Genomic DNA, 18,065 nt, shown 5'->3' with positions numbered 1-18,065 from the left:
TTATTATTATTATATGGAGGACGTGTCAGAGGCCAAAATTTAGGAAAATTTGTACAGATATTACAATAAAAAGTTGGCTCCGGATATCTTGTGGATATCCAGAGTCTCATTAAACAGGTCTATCAGGTTTAGGTTAACATGTTAAGCCATAATAACTGCGTTATGCTATATTTGTGCACTCTTGTCATGACAGACTATAGGAGTGCAGTGGTTTCAGTCTCTTTTAAAGATTTCTTCAGTATTAAAGTGATCTGGTCATAATTGTCAGCACTTCCTTGGCTACACACACACACACAAAAAAAAAAAAAAAAAAACAGCTGATAGTTAATTCCTACCAAAATGTCTGTGAATGTTCTCAGTCAAGGAGCTTGGAAAGAAGTCCAGAAGTCCGTAAAGAAGTCCAGATGCTTTTCTTTCCAAGATCCTTAGACTTAATTCACCAACTTTATTTTGTAGGTTGTGAAGAAGTACAATATGAAACAGTGCCCATGTTGCTACCCAGTGAATCTCACTTTCAAATGGTAAATTGATCGCACCAGGCACAGAGGTTATGGTGTCACTGCTTCGAAAGTGACGAATCACATTAGTTTCCTTCTTCCTCAGTGCTCCACCCTCCCGACTCTCAAAAGTCAGATTGATCTGCGTGAGTAGAATTCAGCTTCGTGATCAGAGCTGCCTGCGAGAGTGTGAATCCGCTGCAGAGTTTGCCAAGCAGGCGCACTCATGTGAATGATGAGTTCTCTCTGAATTCAGTCCATACGAGTTGCTGAATTTATGTACAGGAAATTACAAAGTAATTTAACTGTTTGTGATAATGAATATCCACACTTGTGAAATGAAATGATTTGTTCTTGATTTTGTTTTTCCTCGCACACCACTTTTGACAAATATAATTCCACAGGTGTGGAATTAAGTTCTTGACACACACAGCTCTGAGAGGAACTGAAGGAACTCCATTTAATCAGCACTCTAATTTAAATGTATTTAAACAAGTTCTAAACTGCCATCTACAAGGAGAAAAACTCCAGAAGCATGTCAGTGTTTTACAGGTATGGTGTATGGTGACCAGGCTGTTCTCATTCCCTGGGCACCATACACTGCTGTAGTTAAAAATGCTGGCATCAGAGATACGCACAAGGTGTGTTTTGGCATCAGGGACTTGATGAACCAGGCTGTGGAAAGAGTGATTTAAATCTGATCCCCTGGCATCACATTTAAAGCAGGGCATGGTTAATGAGAGGCATATTTGAACTTAAACCTAACTGTGAGTTTTTGGTGCCTAAACCTAGCCAGCAAGTAAAAATGCAAGTAAATATGAAATAGTGTGTATTGTGCAGTCTCCTGACATGTTTAGGACTTAATCCACCAGCACCTATCTGATCTCCAAATACAAACTTTATTTAATATCTTTCTGCTTTCAGTGTACTGAATTATCTACACCGTGGGACACCTTGTGTGCATATCTGAAACCCAAGTAACATCTAAGAGAAGAGCAAAAACGTAATGCACTGGGATAAAAATGTGTTTAAAAGAGTGGATAGTGTAACAACGTGAAGATATGAAATCCAGTATGGTGTGACATCCTTCAAATGGAGATCTGTTTAAAGATAATTTATTTGACAGCGATTTAAGCAGTGTCCTGATTTACTATCACTCTCATTTAACAAATCTGAATATGTACGAGGATTTACACAAGTTCTGTCAGTTCCTGTCACTCCCACTCAGTAGCTCAGAAGTAATGATTATCTAAAATAAAGAAGATGTGTAAATTGCATTTACTACACCTGCTTCATTTCTGTGTCAATGAGCAGCAATGACTTCTGTCTTTACATTGAAGTCATTCTTATCTGCATAGTATGAAGTTGTTATAATGAGTGGCGCACAATAGCACAGTTTCCAAAAGATCATCTCACATTATAAAGTTCCTGACCCCAATTTACAGTTAATACGTTCAAGTGGATGAGAGTCTGCAGCTTGTGTGTTCAGTATGATCCGTGCGAGCGAATCAAGGCTACATTAAAAAATGAGAGGTATTCATGACGTGCGAGCAGGAGCGGGGGGAAGGTGGCGTGTCACGATTACACCAGAAATTCCAGACGGGAAGACAGTTGCTCAGACAGTGACAACTTTGTTTTCCAGCCGCCTTCAAAGGAATACTTGGTGTACATGACTGCAGGAATTTGAGTGTGTTTTATAAACAGAAAGGTTGAGCGGGGACACAAAAAGAGGGGATCAGGGAGAAAGTCAAAAGAGACAAAAGCGGGGAGTGGCACCGAGTTTATCATAAATCCATTTGCTTAATTGACGAAGTTAACTCCATAAAGTTTATAGAAAATCACTTAGAAAACAGCGAGCTGATTACGTTGTCACCCCTTTTTGCTTCATGACCTTTATTTATTATCTTTTTTAATTATCAGAGCTTCATGCTCTTGAATGTAAAAAGTAAATAAATGATTGCACGCTCAGTCATTTATGCACCTCAGTGTATAGCTAATACACTCAATGTTAATGAATAATGTATTCACGTTACGCTCAGTTTGACAGCCCACAGACCAAAAGATCATGGCCTTTTCACCAAGATGCATATACAGCTGAGGTGTTTTTTCTGTTCTGCTTTCCTGTATAAATGGAAATGAGAGGGAAAAGATCCATAAAATCTACCCTGAAAAAAAAAAATTCAAATGACTACTGAAAGATTTATGAATAAAATCAATTAGTTAACTAATTTAGAGAATCCATGTGCTAATTCTCTTCTGGGGAGTCATAATTAAATTCTTATTGCTTATTTAAAGCCTGTAGCTGTGGCTCAGGTAGAGTGGGTTTCCAATAATCGCAGGGTTGGCAGTTCGATCCGTGGCTTCTCAACATGCTGAAGTGTCCTTGGGCAATACACTGAACCCCAAGTTCCTCCTTTTGGCTCAGTATCAACAAGCACATGAATGTGGTTTATGTATGGGTTGCTGGCTTACTACCAGAACAGCCTTCTCTCAAGGCTCTGTCAGTACTGAGGTCCAGGTGCATGCTGAGGCCTCCTGTCTGTCTGCCTGGCTGACCTACACTGGCACCCACCATATGTGCCCTTCTCAACACCTTCTGTCACTGTCACACTGCGTGGCATGTATACCGGTGGTCCCTGTCTGACTCTCAGTTTATTTTCTATTTTTCAGCTTGCATCTCTGGCATTTTGCTGATACTGAGCTGCTGCTCCAGTGAGAAAATTTCTAAATATTTTATCTCAAGTTTGTTTGATTTTTTTTCTTACCTTGGTCTGTTAGTGATGTGAACTGCATATGCATGAGGATGTATTATAACTTTTTAAGATACTATATAGTGAATGAAGCACACATAAGGCTTTTCAAACAGAAACACTTTTTTAAAATGTTACGTTTCAAGTCTGATCGATAAAAATGCCACTGTACTAAACAAAGGCAGTCAATCAGTGGCCGTGGCCCAAAAATAATATATCTTTTGTAACGGGTTTCAGTGCCCTCAAGTTAACAACGTAGTAGCCACATTGGCTTTTTGGTGTACTGACACATTCTGGCGGTCCCAGCTGGCTCTGTACCAGTGCTTTTCACACCATGGCCCAATGGAGCAGCAAAGGACTTGGTAGCCTGGTTACAGTGGACCTGGGCAATTTGGACCATAATTAAGTCATAAATCTTCTCTAGACCATATGAAAAGGCTGCACCCGATTACACGCTGCCCCCACCGCCACCCCACCCGGGTTCCCTCGCACAATCAGCCAGTTCACCTGATAAGAAACCAATTCAGTTCCTCTGCTTTTCAATAGCATTAGCAGCAGCTCACCTTGAGTTAATGAAACGCCTAAACAAATATGTCCTCTGAAATCTAATATACTCAACCAGAATGCAATATGGCAAACACACTGAGGATATGGAGATCTCATTCATCTGTCTGCAGAATACCGATAAGTACTCACTGAGGTAAGAGATGATCTCTATTCTATGCACTGAAATTGATGATACAGCATATCTAGAGTAAGCTATAACATAAATGTCAGTTCTGTTCTTAGCTATTATTTATTCATGTCTTGTCTGCATACAATAACTGGATGGATTTCTCATAAAATCCCTACTGACATAATCCCAACTTCAACCAGTCTCAAGCAGAACCAATTTAAAGGGCCGCCTGGCAATGGTGGTTTATTTAAAAAATGAGGCAAAAATCACAAAACCTAGGAAATGAAAACATCTAAAATATACTGATAACGCTGCTATTTGTCTGTGTGGCTACTACAAAACAATGTAATTTGCCTTATTGCTACATCTTTTTGCTTCACCTTACTGCTACTTTCATTTGACTGAAATCTACTAAGTTAAAGATTGAGTCAGACAAATGAAAAGCTCCCCAAGAATACAGTGAGATGTAAAACAAAACTGCAAGTTGGTGCAGAGTGAGAAATTCTCTCTGGACAGTCATGCACAGTCATGAGTATACTGACAAAAACTGGATTTGCTGGATATAACCTCTTTTTTTCACAATGCACGTGTTCAGTAATTCACTGCTTAGAGGAGGTAATGACACACTTGTTGTAAATCTTCTTACCAAACATAAGATGGACAAATATAAAATCTATCCTCACCGCATCATGTTCACTGCACAGAAGAGCAATCTCTTTAAAAGAGCTGAACTATTTTGGGGCATTTGTCTAGTTTACGTCTGTTTGCCTCTTTTTTTCCTTCCTAGGTTAGATTAACTAATGAAATGTAATGAAATGATTATTTTACTTATTTAAAAAATAATAAATAAACATGACTTCCCTTTCCTGTCTAACTCTTTGCCCATAAAATATTTGCACAGAGTAGTGACTTGAAAGAAACTGCAGTTAATAAATGAAATTGCAGGCCAATGGTGAACGTGATATATACAGATGTTTTTCATATTTTTTGGAAGACAAGGTAGATGACTAAGTTGTTGCTAAGTCAGGCACTGAATACGCTAGCAAGAAATCTATTCACTTTTTTTCTTGGCCTTGTGTTGGCAGTACAAGCCACACATTCACACACTATTTTATTCTATGCACACCCTGCTGTTACACAGACTAATGGAGGCATCCTGGGATATTTGGAGTTCAATACAGTATTTTACCAAAGGAAACTTTTACTTGTATACCCACTAACTCCTGAGCTAGACCCTCAATTTCTTTATTCTCCCCCTGAAAGGAAGGGAGGGAGTATGTAATCGGTTGTGCTTGTTTGTTTGTCCATTTGTTAACATTCTAGCAGCCCTAGTTTTCAAGATATCATTTTCAAATTTTGTGCGATGGTAGATAGAGCTCGAGGTGATTTAATCTTGGTGAAAATTAGGTCAAGGTGACACCAAATTTGAAGAAACAGTAAAAACTTTATTTTACCCACGTATTGTCTTCACACTTTACAACAATTTAGCAGGCTTTGGTGGTCACAAGTACCTTTGTTGGCTAAGCATAGTTAACACCCACGGTCAGAACTGGCTTGAAAATAAATCACAGCAAACGATATTGAGTAATATATCATATGGAAGGGCATGGAGAGAGCCTTTTTATTTTTTCAATATGACACCCTATGACATCACAATGGCACCATAACAGGCTGACATCGTCATATCGTAATAATAAAAACTAGAAATATCAAAAGTTTTAGTATAGCCCTTGTCCTGCAGGGGGAGTTGCACTCTGAGTGCTCTGGTTTCATTTATAATATTGTTCCACACCCAGTATCAACTATCAGTATAACTAATTTAGAATATGTATACATATAGTGCACCACAAAATGTTTGTGAGGATGGTCTTGTGGCATAATTACAGATGCATTACCCAGAAATGGCTTTTTCGCTGCTGTAAAGCATCTCTTTTGCAACTCTCTGCCTGATTTCCAGTGCATATTTCATGTCCCATATAAGTAACATATAAATACAGTGAAGCCAAAGTAAATGGCTTAAGTGTGACTCATTATTACAAAAAAGGCTTAGAGGCACATTTCAAGGCTTCTGCGTATTGCACACAATACAAGGTTTGGGGAATTAGTCATACGCTTATAAAACAGGCTCAAACGGCATTCAGCCCAGAATTTGCTTTTGTGTGGCATTACACTGTGTAATCAAGCGCCACACTTTCCAGGGCAATCATGTCCTTTATCACAGAGGAACTGTCGCCAACCACCTACAGAGTGGGAGGATAAGCCCTGTAGGTGATAGCGTGTGGTGGGTGCTTGATTGGGTATGGAGAGTGAGAAGTTTTGCTCACGCCCCCCCCCATACCCCACCACCCTTTACACCAACAAGTCATAGCAGAAGAGGCAGCCATCCGTACAAGTAATGAGACACACTTTTACGCCACTTGCTTCAAATTTTCTTTTTTGTCGCTTTCACAGAACGCTCTAGCCGATGGTCCAAAGCAGGTCGGATTTACATGCATGTATCTACAAAAATTCATAGACTCTGGCTTTTGTTTTCTCCATCTCACGCTCTCATTTTCATTGTAAGGGGAGGCATAAAACTGCCTGAGTTAATTAGGGGTGACACGATGTTTATGTAACCTCCAAGCCTCACAAACCAGACGCAATTATGGCCTCCAGTCCCTGTGACCCCAGCCTGTAGCGTAGCACGGCAAAACTCCAATCCTGTGTCCCTGGAGTGAGCAGTAAGGTGATGGGGGAAGGTGGGAACGTGGACAGGGGGGGAGCAAGAGTTGAGTTCTTTTCACAGCTCCATCTGACGGGAGCTCTCGCTGCCTAATCCAAAGTGACGGACACTTCAGTGGAGAGGGCACAGAGCCCCCCAATTTCCGCCAGGACCCCTCGGCAGGAGAAGCAGAGAAGCCAAGGGTTGGGGTGGCAGACTTATTGTGGCCCAGTGAGACAGAGTGGGGCAGGGGCCTCATTACAACGCTTAACTGCACTCACAGGCCCTCATTAACCCACCACACCAGTGACTCAAATCAAAACAGACAATAAAAAGAGGTCTGTGCTTGAATAAAGGCCTCTGTTTTAGTGTGACAGAGTTTCAGCATTGTAACGGAGCACTTTATGGAGCTTTTAAACAAACAAATCACATACGTTTGTTACAATGGGTCACTTTAAATAAAGGATTTCCCTCTTGTAGATATCATCATTCAACTTGCATACAGTTCTCTCGTTGTTTTTCTTTTTTTTAAAAAGGCACAAGGAATTTATGATTCAAAAATGAAGGGCACCAACATGGTGCTGTAAGAAGCGCATTTATAAGACTGCCTGCAGTGCAAAGGCATGGATGATGAGTGATGACAGACACCTAAGCCTGCTGCCAATGGAATGCAAAGCCAGTGCAAAGATTAAGTGCAGGCTGTATCCCTCCGCTCATCAGTGCTTTGGGAAACGAAGCTTAGCCCGCCAAATGATGCGTTTCATAGACACAATTAAAGAACAAATCAATTCAGCTGCCTCGGTAAAATAATCAGAGATGCGGTGGCTGAATTTGGCTGCAATTGCATAGTGGAAAGCTTGGAAAGCGCCAACCATTGCACAAGAATGATTAAATAAGATTTTGATTTCTATAAAATCCTAAAGATTACAACGTTGCCCCACTTATCAAGATGTTTTATATTAACATACTAAAATACTGGTTTCTCGTTCATTTATGAAGGTTTTTTTAGTCTACAAGGTAGCTCATACATTGCGATACTAGCCTTGCTTTTATTACTTTTTTTAAAATATAATTCCACAACCAAGTGGCTGCATGCGTATAAAGCTGTAATCACTGAACCGCAGATGAAGTGGGGAGACAGCAGCAAGCCTGCTCTCAGCTCCTCAGTCTGAAATACATGGTGATGAGGTCACACTGTAAAGACCAGCAGGCCATCACATTCTGTCTGTCACATCATCAACGGCACTCTCCTTCCCATTTACAGCCCTTAATCTGCATACATCACCATGCAGGAAAGAAACAGACATAGTGGAGCTTTATGTGCTCTGCATTATGTGCTTGTAGAGGGGTTTGAGCAATGAAGAGGTTCTCTACAAGGAGTGTGTGACAAAGGGGAGAAGTACAGAAATAAACACAGTGAGAAGAGGAGAGAAGAGAAAAGAGAAGAGAAGAGAAGAGAAGAGAAGAGAAGAGAAGAGAAGCCACATGGGGAGTATAATGTGCAGAAAAAGACAGATGGGTCCACTTACCAGCCTGGTTAGTGGTAATGTTGACTGAGGCATACTGAGGGGAGTAGGGGCTCTGATCTGACACCCCGTTGACAGCCTGCACCTCAAACGTGTACTGTGTGTGGGCCAACAGGTCACTAATGTAGACCCGAGTTTCTGTCAGGCCCAACTGGCGGGGTAAAAACTGAACGTTGTCCCCACATCGGGTGCACCCTCCTCGGCCTCCGCCACAGCTTTTGCAGATGATGTTGAAGACTACATCCTCGCGGCCCCCTGAATCTCGAGGGGGCATCCACTCCAGCATTACAGAGGTTTCATTTACGCTGGAGATCACATTTTGCGGCGCTGAGGGGACAGCTGGAAAACACATAAATGTGTGCATTTATTCTAAATGCTGAAAAGTGCGAAGAAAAATTAATCAATAAAAAGGGAAAGAACACTTCAAGAAACAAATGAAAATGTAAAGAGGATCCAAGTCACTATTTTGACTCCAATTTTTGTCACATTACAGCCTTTACACATTACAGCCTTTACAGCCAGGGGGGGGGGGGGGGGGTCAAACTGGAGCAAAGTAAAAATATAATAACTATAAAGTTGATGCAAAAATGAAGCCAGGCAAGACTTACCGACTAACAGGCTAACTTTATCATTTCATTTAGAGTTGGTCCTGTTTCATGAAGTTTGTTATTGAAATTATAATACGAAGCCCCCTGAACCAAACAAAGCAGTAATTTAAATGTAAAACAAATGTTTTCCAAACATAAACTCATTGCGTACTTATTTCTAATATAAATCATCATTTTTCCAGAAGGATTTTCCTAATCTTAAACACAGCTTAATTGTAGCATTGGCACATCATCTTCTCGATTCTCGTTCTTTTGTTTTGTATTTTTCCATTTTTCGGATAAGACTTTTTTTTTTCTTTTTTTTTACTAATGCAACATCAGTGGTGGTTTCCCAAAAGAGCCCACCCAAAGAATACACATGGAAATCAGCTTTCAGCTGTACCTAGCACAATACTTGTATTGTGCATTGTCACTTTTTAATATCTAATAATCAGTGATTAAAAAATTCTATAGAGATTTGCAATAGCATTGCAATATATACACAAATGTTGCAGCGTTTGCCATTAAATGAAAATTGCTTCTAGGTGGACCAGTGATGTATGAGGATCATGGACAAAAAAAAGGGAAAGAAAGACGATGAAATGTGTTTTTATTCATTATGTTATTCAAGCCAAACCTTTAAAGACATTTTTAGTTCTATATAGAATTGGTGTAATTTTGGGATGGAAGTTGTATTGTGTCCTTGATGGTGTGGAGGGCAAAATTACCAACCCTATTTAAACAGGAGCAGAGAAAAAGCCCGCAAAGATACTGTACAGTCATTTTGAGGTCCGTGCTGACTGCATTCCAAGCTGGCAGCGCCTCTTCCCTCGGGATGCCCATTTACACTTTCTCATTTTCAATGCTGGTGTCCACTCCATCAAGTGTTTTCTTAACATCTATTCTTGACAATTTTCTCATGGAGCATCGTATAGAGTTACTGCAGCGGAGAGAAACCTACTGTTTCTCCTATTGAGACATTCTTAGCAGCTAGGCATTATAGAGTGGAAACTTTCCACATGGTGCTACATGTTGAGTGACAGGCCAAACAAACAAACAATGAGAACTGTTTAGCTTTTACAGACATGTGCACCTAATTATGGTAGACGTATCCTCCAGGACTAATGAGATAAACAATTCCACTCCGCCCACAACATCCTAAAATCTGAATCGATCATTTCTTATTTAACCTCGTTTTAATTGGCAGCAATTAACAGATCTCTGGCTCTGGAAGAAAGCCCACTGGAGTGCCCTTCTTGGTGTCTCTTATACATAGAAACATAACTCCTCCTTGGCATCTCCTTCCTGGGGAGGAGGACTAATATCCGCCCCATTAGCTGGCGGGCTGCTCTGATGGGCCCATTCCCTTGCTTTAATCAGGCCGGGCCCTGCTGCTCTTAATACGGGTGACGTGACGCTGTTGCTTTCTCATTCACAACAGCTGCTCAACTCCCAGAGCCAGGCTTATGCAAATCTCCTTTGTTGGAGACCATCAAATCTTTTCCCTCCTCTCTCTGTTTCAATAGACAGAGGGGGAGTGTGAGGAAAAAAAATACTATCGAAGCATTGATAGAGGCTTTTTTATCCCACTTTCTCCCATTTTGTTTTAGTTAGACTGCGCTCTATGCAGTAATTCCGTCTTTTTCAAATACACGCACCCATTCTCCCTCAAATTCCTCCTTCGTGTCTTTCTGCATGTCTTTCCCTCGCACTTTACCCCTCCCTTGCTCACTTTTGCTTAGGTCTATCCCCGGCCCGTCTCTCTCGTCCAACCTCTATGTCAGTCTCAAATTCAAATTCAAACAGCTTCATTGGCATGACAAGAGAGGGTCTCGCCTCAGCTCATTCTCCAAGTCTGCCCCCTCACATAGCTATGCGGCCTGTCCCAGTAACCTCTGGTCTGGTTTGGAGTACGGACTGTGTGATGTTGAGGAGGGGCAGCTGAAGCTTGTGTGCTGGGTCAGATCTGTGGACAGCCACACTATGAGCATGTCAGCATCCCTTTCGTGTGAGGGACAGCTCTGACAGGGTTTCTGTTTGGAGTTACACAGACTACCACTGTCCTTTGATCCCGGAGCGCTTCTGCTTGTGCTTGTGACATGTGTGTGTCAGAAAGCTCATATCTGACGCCAAAACGTTTTCCATTCATGTCTGTGTATTATGTGCAAGTAATTGGCAAGTTCATATATCACAGCTTCAGTACCATACATACTTGTGCAAGGCATCTGGAGAGGATCTGAGTCGGTGCGATAGTATCCATTTCGGCAAACGCAGTTAATAGCACCTTCACTGGTGGTACGGCTGTTGATGGGACACTGCATACAGGGCTCATCTCCTTGAGTCGGCTTGAAAAAGCCTGACAGACAGGCTAAAAGAGAGAAGAGAAGAATTTTTAAAATCACAAGCAGCTGATTTTCAAAAAGCAGACTGCATGTGAATACATTTTTGTATGACTGAAGTACTAGGTTTCTATAATACTATACTCATCATTGTGGCAGTCTTAAAAAGGGTAGCCATGTAATTCCCTGTATATATGCATCCACTGCCAATGCATAGTTCATATTGTGTTATAAAAGAAAATCCATCAAGTTACCAGAAATCAAATTTAAAAACAAAAACATACACACCATAAATCAAACAAAGATATATCAGAGCAACCCTGAATATAAACACACACTCTTGCATGCCACTGCAGATATGGCTACATGTACGTTTGCTCTGAATTATTCACCACGCTGTAGTTGCCTGAGAAATCTCTGAAGTGCCCCGCTTCCTGTTAAGATCCCTTTTAAGGGCCTCTTTCTGGAAACATGGGAGGAAAGTTACATTTATCACAGAGACTGTGATGAACACACACACGGCTCAGCCATTAAATGTTTTATCTGTGCATCTGACTTTGTGTGGGTGAATCACAGGCTCTACCACTGGGTACATCTGTTTGCGTGTTGCCACAAGCGCCACTCATTGCTGCGATAAACAAACTAACTTAGCTGTCTATGAAATCCCCTTATCCTCCCCTTTCCAGTCACATTCCACCTAAACCTTCACTGCTTAAAATAAATAAATAAAATAAAATAAAAATAAATAGCCTTTTTTTCAGCATTTGCACCTGCACCATGTCGAGAGATTTTCTCGTATCTCGGGCCAAAAAAGCTACGGTTTTGCTTCAGGTAATCCAGCTCCCACCTGCCCCTCCGATAAAAGAATATAGAGGTGTTGAGACGGAGACATGAAATAGTAACATGAAAAATTTACACACGGGACACACTGCATATCGGTACGTTAAAAGCCCTCGGGTCTTTCGGTGCTTTTTCTGGGTAGAAAGCAAAATGGATTTAGTGCAATGAAAAGAAACAAAAGACAGAAGATGAATGCTTCCTTGCATATTTCTTTTATTTGAAAATTTAAAACTGTTGATTTATATAGGGTCCTTTTTTAAAATGCACTTCAAACAATTTCTCTTCCTCATTAAGAAAACAAGTTATCCAATTTTCTACTAGTATTAAAAGCCTTACTATTACACGACTGCCATTTCTACACTGTAAAGTTATAAAAACACAGCCATTATTTCATTCTGAGACTATACTGGCAATTACAGCTCCACTGTAGCATCTGGAATGTGGAAATATCAGCAGCTGCAACTCCCATTTAAAGGAGGTCATTTCACAAGGCAGAATTAGTCCGGATCCAATCCCAATGTTTAGATTATGCAGACACCAGTGTACTCATAGACCATACAGGCCACAGATTAATGGCCTTTTTCCCTTTTGGAACTCGACATACATTTCTCAGAGCCATCACCTTCGACCACCATGAAGAACAATTCTCTGTAGTTCAACAAATCATAATAGTTTAGCCGTATCACCTACAGACAGTAGAGTAAAACATGCGCTACTACTTTACGAGGGGGCACTTTAAAAGAAGCTTCATTAATACAGTTTACCGTGAAAGCTAGTTTCATTAAAACTAACAAGAAACAGAAGAAATCATTTCTTTCATTCACTGAAAAAGTTACGCCTTAAAGACAAAAAGTACAAACAAACAAAAAACAGTGTTTTGTTACTGAATAGCACAAACGCCAGAATGGCAGAAAATTATTCCTGAACAAAACGGAGACAATCTTAAACATCTCCTCACTCAGTATTAGCTTTGACATGTTTTTCTACCACCGTGATTGATGGCTGAAAAATGTTTCGGGGTACAGCGTGAAACATGAGGCCTGGACATTCACCCTGCCAGTCAACGGGGTCTGTGAATGAGGCCCGGGCAACAGCTATGCGGGGAATTGCGATCGAACTTCAGCGGCGCAGTGAGGTCTATGAGAGCGAGGCGCTCTGAGGAGCAACACCAAAGGAAAAGGCATAAAGAGGTAGTCGGGGTGGGGGCGTAAGGACAGAAACAAAGAAAGGAGAGGGGCGATGTGGGGAATGGCTGTGTTTGGAGGGTTTTCAGCCAAGGATTCGAGTGCATCACTGGGCCCACAGTGAGCGTACAGTATGTGCTGTAACAGTATGCAGACGGTGCATAACAATCAGAACAATGACTTGCGGAGAAAAATGGAAGTATTTAAATGATTAGCACTTATAAAGCCACATGATGCCATGCTACCACAGTGGTTGCATTTAAATACTCTGTGGCAGCTGTTGGATGGCAAAATGGTAGTTAATTCTTATTTTCCCACCAAGTCCCAAACCATCAAACATCTTTTTTTTTTTTTTACTGTCTACTGTAAGCACATTCAATTAGGCGTGGAAAAAGTTTAAAAAAGCATTCTTTGTTCATCAATTTTCAAACATTTCTACACACTTACAAGTTCCTGTAACACCACAAAAGGTCAAACTGTAACCAATCACATGAGAGCAGAACAAAACTCATCATGGGCAAGTAAATAACATTTCCACTTCGAGTGACTACCTACAACAGCGTTGCTCACTGTGTTAACACCTATTCAAGTTACAAGGAGAAATGTCTGTAAAAAACATCCTATGCCATTTCAAGAGGACACTGAATTATATGTCTTGGCTTTCCTGTGTGCTTCACCAGGGCCATTATTTTGGGGAAATATTTAGGGAATTTCCATTTTACTCTCGGATGACAGATTTTAAGAGTTGCACAGTTGTCTGGTGTCAGATGTAGAGAAGCAGAGACACGGAGAGCAGTGATTAAAAATCAGATCAGAGCTTTAATTCCCTACCTCCCTGCCTGCCCGGATTGCTGCTGCTGAGCTGTTTGATCATCATGCTGGCAGTCTTGCTCAACATGTGAGAACTAAAGGCTGTTATTTTGGATGCTCCTTCAAACTTCAGATATCCTTCTGGCAAGAAAGGTTTAATTACTGCAAGAATATTCATTGAAAAGGGCTCCTCTGTTGCTCCTGCTTCCTATACACACACTGCTATTAATATCATCAATGGCAGCAATCAAACATGCCAAGTTTTCCTATTAGATCTCTGGAGACTGTGAACGTGGATTTTTGGAAATGGGACACACAATAAAACGTGGCAATAAGTCAAGAACAAAAGCCGCATAGAAAAGCTTTAAGGGAATTTATAAACACTTCAGACTCAATTTAGTGGTAGCTGTGTCAAAAGGTCCAGATCACCCCTAAAATTGGTTCCAGGCACACAGCAGGCACGTTCGCTCTTAAATCCCAAATTTGAAAAATACGTGAAAACCTCTGCCAGCAGGGCGAGATAGTTTTGTTATGTTACGTGTTCATCTGAAGAACGAGTATTGCATTACTTTAATCTAACAGTAAGTCTTAAATCGTAAACTGAATACCTTGCCCCATACACACATACCAAACCCCCAGCTGCTCGTGTCTGCCTATGTTTATGGCTTCCAATAATATATAGTGACATAAAAGCTTTAATTAGGGTTTTCTGCTCGACTCACTGAATAAAAATAGTTGTGCTGGAGCTGTGGGGTAAGGTAAGCCACTGCGCTAGGGTGCTAGTCAGTTTTTACAGCAGGTAATTTGCTGGTTGTTTCAAAGGTTTCCTGAATATTATAGCCGAAAGATTTATAACGCACTGAAGAGGAGACCTGTAGCTAAATCCACTGTGTGTGCATGTATTTATATGTGGGAGGGAGCAGGGAACCATGTTAAAAGAGAGAAGAGGGTTGAAAGCTCAGAGTATGACAGAGAAAGGAAGGGAGTGTTGTTTTCAGTGGCAATGACAACATGAATGGCTGCGCTGGCCTGTCCCCTTTGTCCAAATCAAATGTCTCTCTCTCTCTCGTGCGCGCGCGCGCACACACACACACACACACACACACACACACACACACACACACACACACACACACACTTTCATATCTAAATGAGGACATCTAATTGACATAATGGTTTAAAAATGGCATTTTGTCCCCATAAGGGACGTTTTTGGTCCTCACCAACACAGTACACACACACACACACACACACACACACACACACACACACACACAAAGAGACCAAACAAAATCAGGGCCTTTGACATTTCCATCATGGCTTCCTGGGAATTTGGTCATAACCAGACAATCAGTTGGGAGATACAGGTAATCCAGTCTATAAACCCCATATCTATTGTAAAAGATTAAAAATAAATAAATAAAACAACCCAGCACTTCTCCAGCCTCCGTCTCCCACCATCTCTCATCTATAGCGTGCACAACAGCAGCCTTCTTTGTCCAGGAGGATGGGCCATCACAGCAAAAACAGCACACCCTTCAAGCCCCCTCCCAACTCACTCTTTTCAGGGCCCAATCCACCCTCCCCAAAACTGCTTTATTTGATGAACCCACCATCAAAGAATAGACAAGGGAGATAAAGACAGGCAAGGGGTGTGTGTTCATGTGTGGTGTTCAAGGTGTAAAAGAGAAAAGGCTGGAGGGGTGAAAAAAAAAGAAAAAAAAGACAGAGGTGCTAGGTTTTGTGTGCACAGCAGGAAAAAGTGCTGAAAGCGGTGAAAATGGGCAGCGTCAGAGGGATTGTGTGTGTGTGTGTGTGTGTGGGGGGGGGATTTCCCTGTATTCCTCTGTGACCAAAGAGGCCCCTAGAGCGAGCCATGGACAAGTTTGGGCTTCCATTTGCTTTGGTGCTGTCTGTAAAAACTACATGAATCACTGACGGGACAAATTAGAGGCTTATATAAAGAGATTTGTTCTTTTTACAAGAGAGACCAACGCTCATTCAAAGGCCTAAATTAGATTAAGACAACCTGTTAGCTTTTGCAATGGCTTTCTCATTACCTTTACTATCATTCAGCCACAAATATAGACTATCAGCCCTTGAACTGGTCACATCTGAGTGGAGTGTAACCTTGTGAAATGTCAGTCACAGCCACAGATAAACTATAGTGGAGCAGCCACGAGTTGCGTGTCTGTTCTTGGGACCGAGGACAAACCGGCTTGCCCCCCTCTGCTTCAGCACTTCCATGGGGAACACTAGACAGCACTGTTTGCAACACAGGGTCTCTGCAATTCAATTAGGAACGCAGTCCTCCTGGCCATCTAATTCAATCAGGCTTGTGTGAAAGCTATTAGACAACTGGCATTCGCTTCACTCCACACACACATACATATGCACACACACACTGGCACACAAATGATATATTCATTTCTCCCTGTAGGTTTCCATGTCTGGTGCAATTAACAGGTCTGGGGCTCTGTGTGGCTCCTCACACTGTGAGCCAGGACAGTGCCAGTGTGTGAGGGTAACCACTGATGAACTCCAAGGTGTAAATCAACCCACACTCAAACTCAAGGATACCACAGGGTCATTTAAATGGGGTATATTGTAAGAAACTCCTGTCTGATATTCAACTTTTATAACTAAGGCAGGTCAGGAAAACTATAACAAAATTTATTCACTAGATGGGTGAAGAGGCTAAACATACACGTTTGCTGATCTTACATACATACATTTTTGCGACTTTGTGTGCTTATGTACTCACAAAGGTGACTGGACTCATGCATCCTGGGGTATGAGAGGACAGCAGAATGATTTTTCCCACTATGTACCTCAGCATTTTGCTCTAAGCTGTGTTTCCTATGCAGTTGTCACAGAGCTCAGATCCCCAATCCCCCTCCCTTCAGCAGAGTCCTTTGAGACAGATTAGGAGCCGAAGTGAGGAGCAGATTAGCTGGGAATGTGGGGCACCTGGGAAATGAGCTCCGAGGGTGTAGGCACCTTAGGAGGGCTAAGACCCAAAGCACACATACACACAAACAGGACCTGTACCGTACCTACTCCCAGGAAACTCATTTAATCCATCTTCTTCTGATGCACATACATCAACACATAAATAAGTAGAGGCCGTAAAGCAGAAAGCTACTAATAAACCCCATCTGGCCATGGCCCAAAGGACAATTTCAGCTCATACTTCAAGGGCTTAACCTCATATATGTGCCACGTATATGAGGCTCACCATCACAAGGTTTGGTATTTACAAGGACAAAAAAAAGTTTTCAGAATGTCAGCGGCAGCTAAAAATATTCTGCAAGGGAAATATTCATCATGTAACAACTGGTGTAAATTAATTTCCAACTAACTGACCTTATTTCTTATTATCTCTTTAACGTTGGCCATAAATAACACAGGGGAGCAACAAGGCACAGATATAGTACATATTACGCTCAAGTATTTTTGGTCTCTTTTGAATTTTTTATAAAGCAGATTTTGATAAAGTAATTTGTATTTTGTTAACTATAATCACAGTTGATTTTTGGAAAATATTGCATACATGTACGCAGCTGGGGATAAAACGGATTTTTCTTTCTGGCTCCAATTAATTGGACAGATATGTTTTAATTAATCTATTCAACTTAATTCTTTTAAGACATCAGAAATTTTCTGTTGAAAAAGGCCTCAACACGGTTCCAGTCCCAACCCCCAAGAGATATTCAGTTTAAATTATCATAATACAGAAAAGCTGAAAATCTTTATTTGAGAAACCAGAAGCCGGAAAAAAAAAGTATTTTTTCCAAATTTAATATTTTCAAACAACTGATGTACTTTCAATTGATTAATTAAATTTTTAACTCGAGTCATATATCAACACTTTGGTGCAACACTAAAGTACGCACACCATGAGTACACCACTGCACTCAAACACTCAGCGTCTCTGCAGAACATCATTCCCATGTGGCACATGTTAGCTTCTTGACTCATACAACATTGGCAGATTGGCCCTCTGTTCAAGACCACAACGCTCTCAAGACGATCATCGGGTCATAAATACCAAAGCGGGGAAAAAAAAATATCAGTGAAAACTATCTTAACCACAGTATTTCCATACTGTCTGATAACTACCATCTGTCAATAAAGGAGGAAACAGAGATGAAA

General features: G+C 41.1%; 1 protein-coding gene across 4 annotated transcripts in view; it reads right to left on the bottom strand.

The window, feature by feature from the left end:
- The window catches only part of ephb2b (eph receptor B2b), a 120,495-nt gene that overhangs the window by 22,511 nt on the left and 79,919 nt on the right, over window positions 1–18,065 (bottom strand). For all 4 annotated transcript variants that reach the window (XM_026167135.2, XM_026167138.2, XM_026167137.2 and 1 more), the window contains exons 4-5: window positions 10,950–11,105; window positions 8,154–8,489 (exon numbers count right to left, since the gene is read on the bottom strand). In XM_026167135.2, coding sequence (XP_026022920.1) covers window positions 8,154–8,489; window positions 10,950–11,105 — 492 coding nt within the window. The remainder of the gene's footprint in view (window positions 1–8,153; window positions 8,490–10,949; window positions 11,106–18,065) is intronic.

Source organism: Astatotilapia calliptera, chromosome 5 (genome assembly GCF_964374335.1).
Source record: "Astatotilapia calliptera chromosome 5, fAstCal68.1, whole genome shotgun sequence".
NCBI classification, from domain to species: Eukaryota; Metazoa; Chordata; class Actinopteri; order Cichliformes; family Cichlidae; genus Astatotilapia; species Astatotilapia calliptera.
The sequence above is the reverse complement of the archived record's forward strand: the minus strand, read 5'-3'. Positions and strand labels throughout refer to the sequence as shown.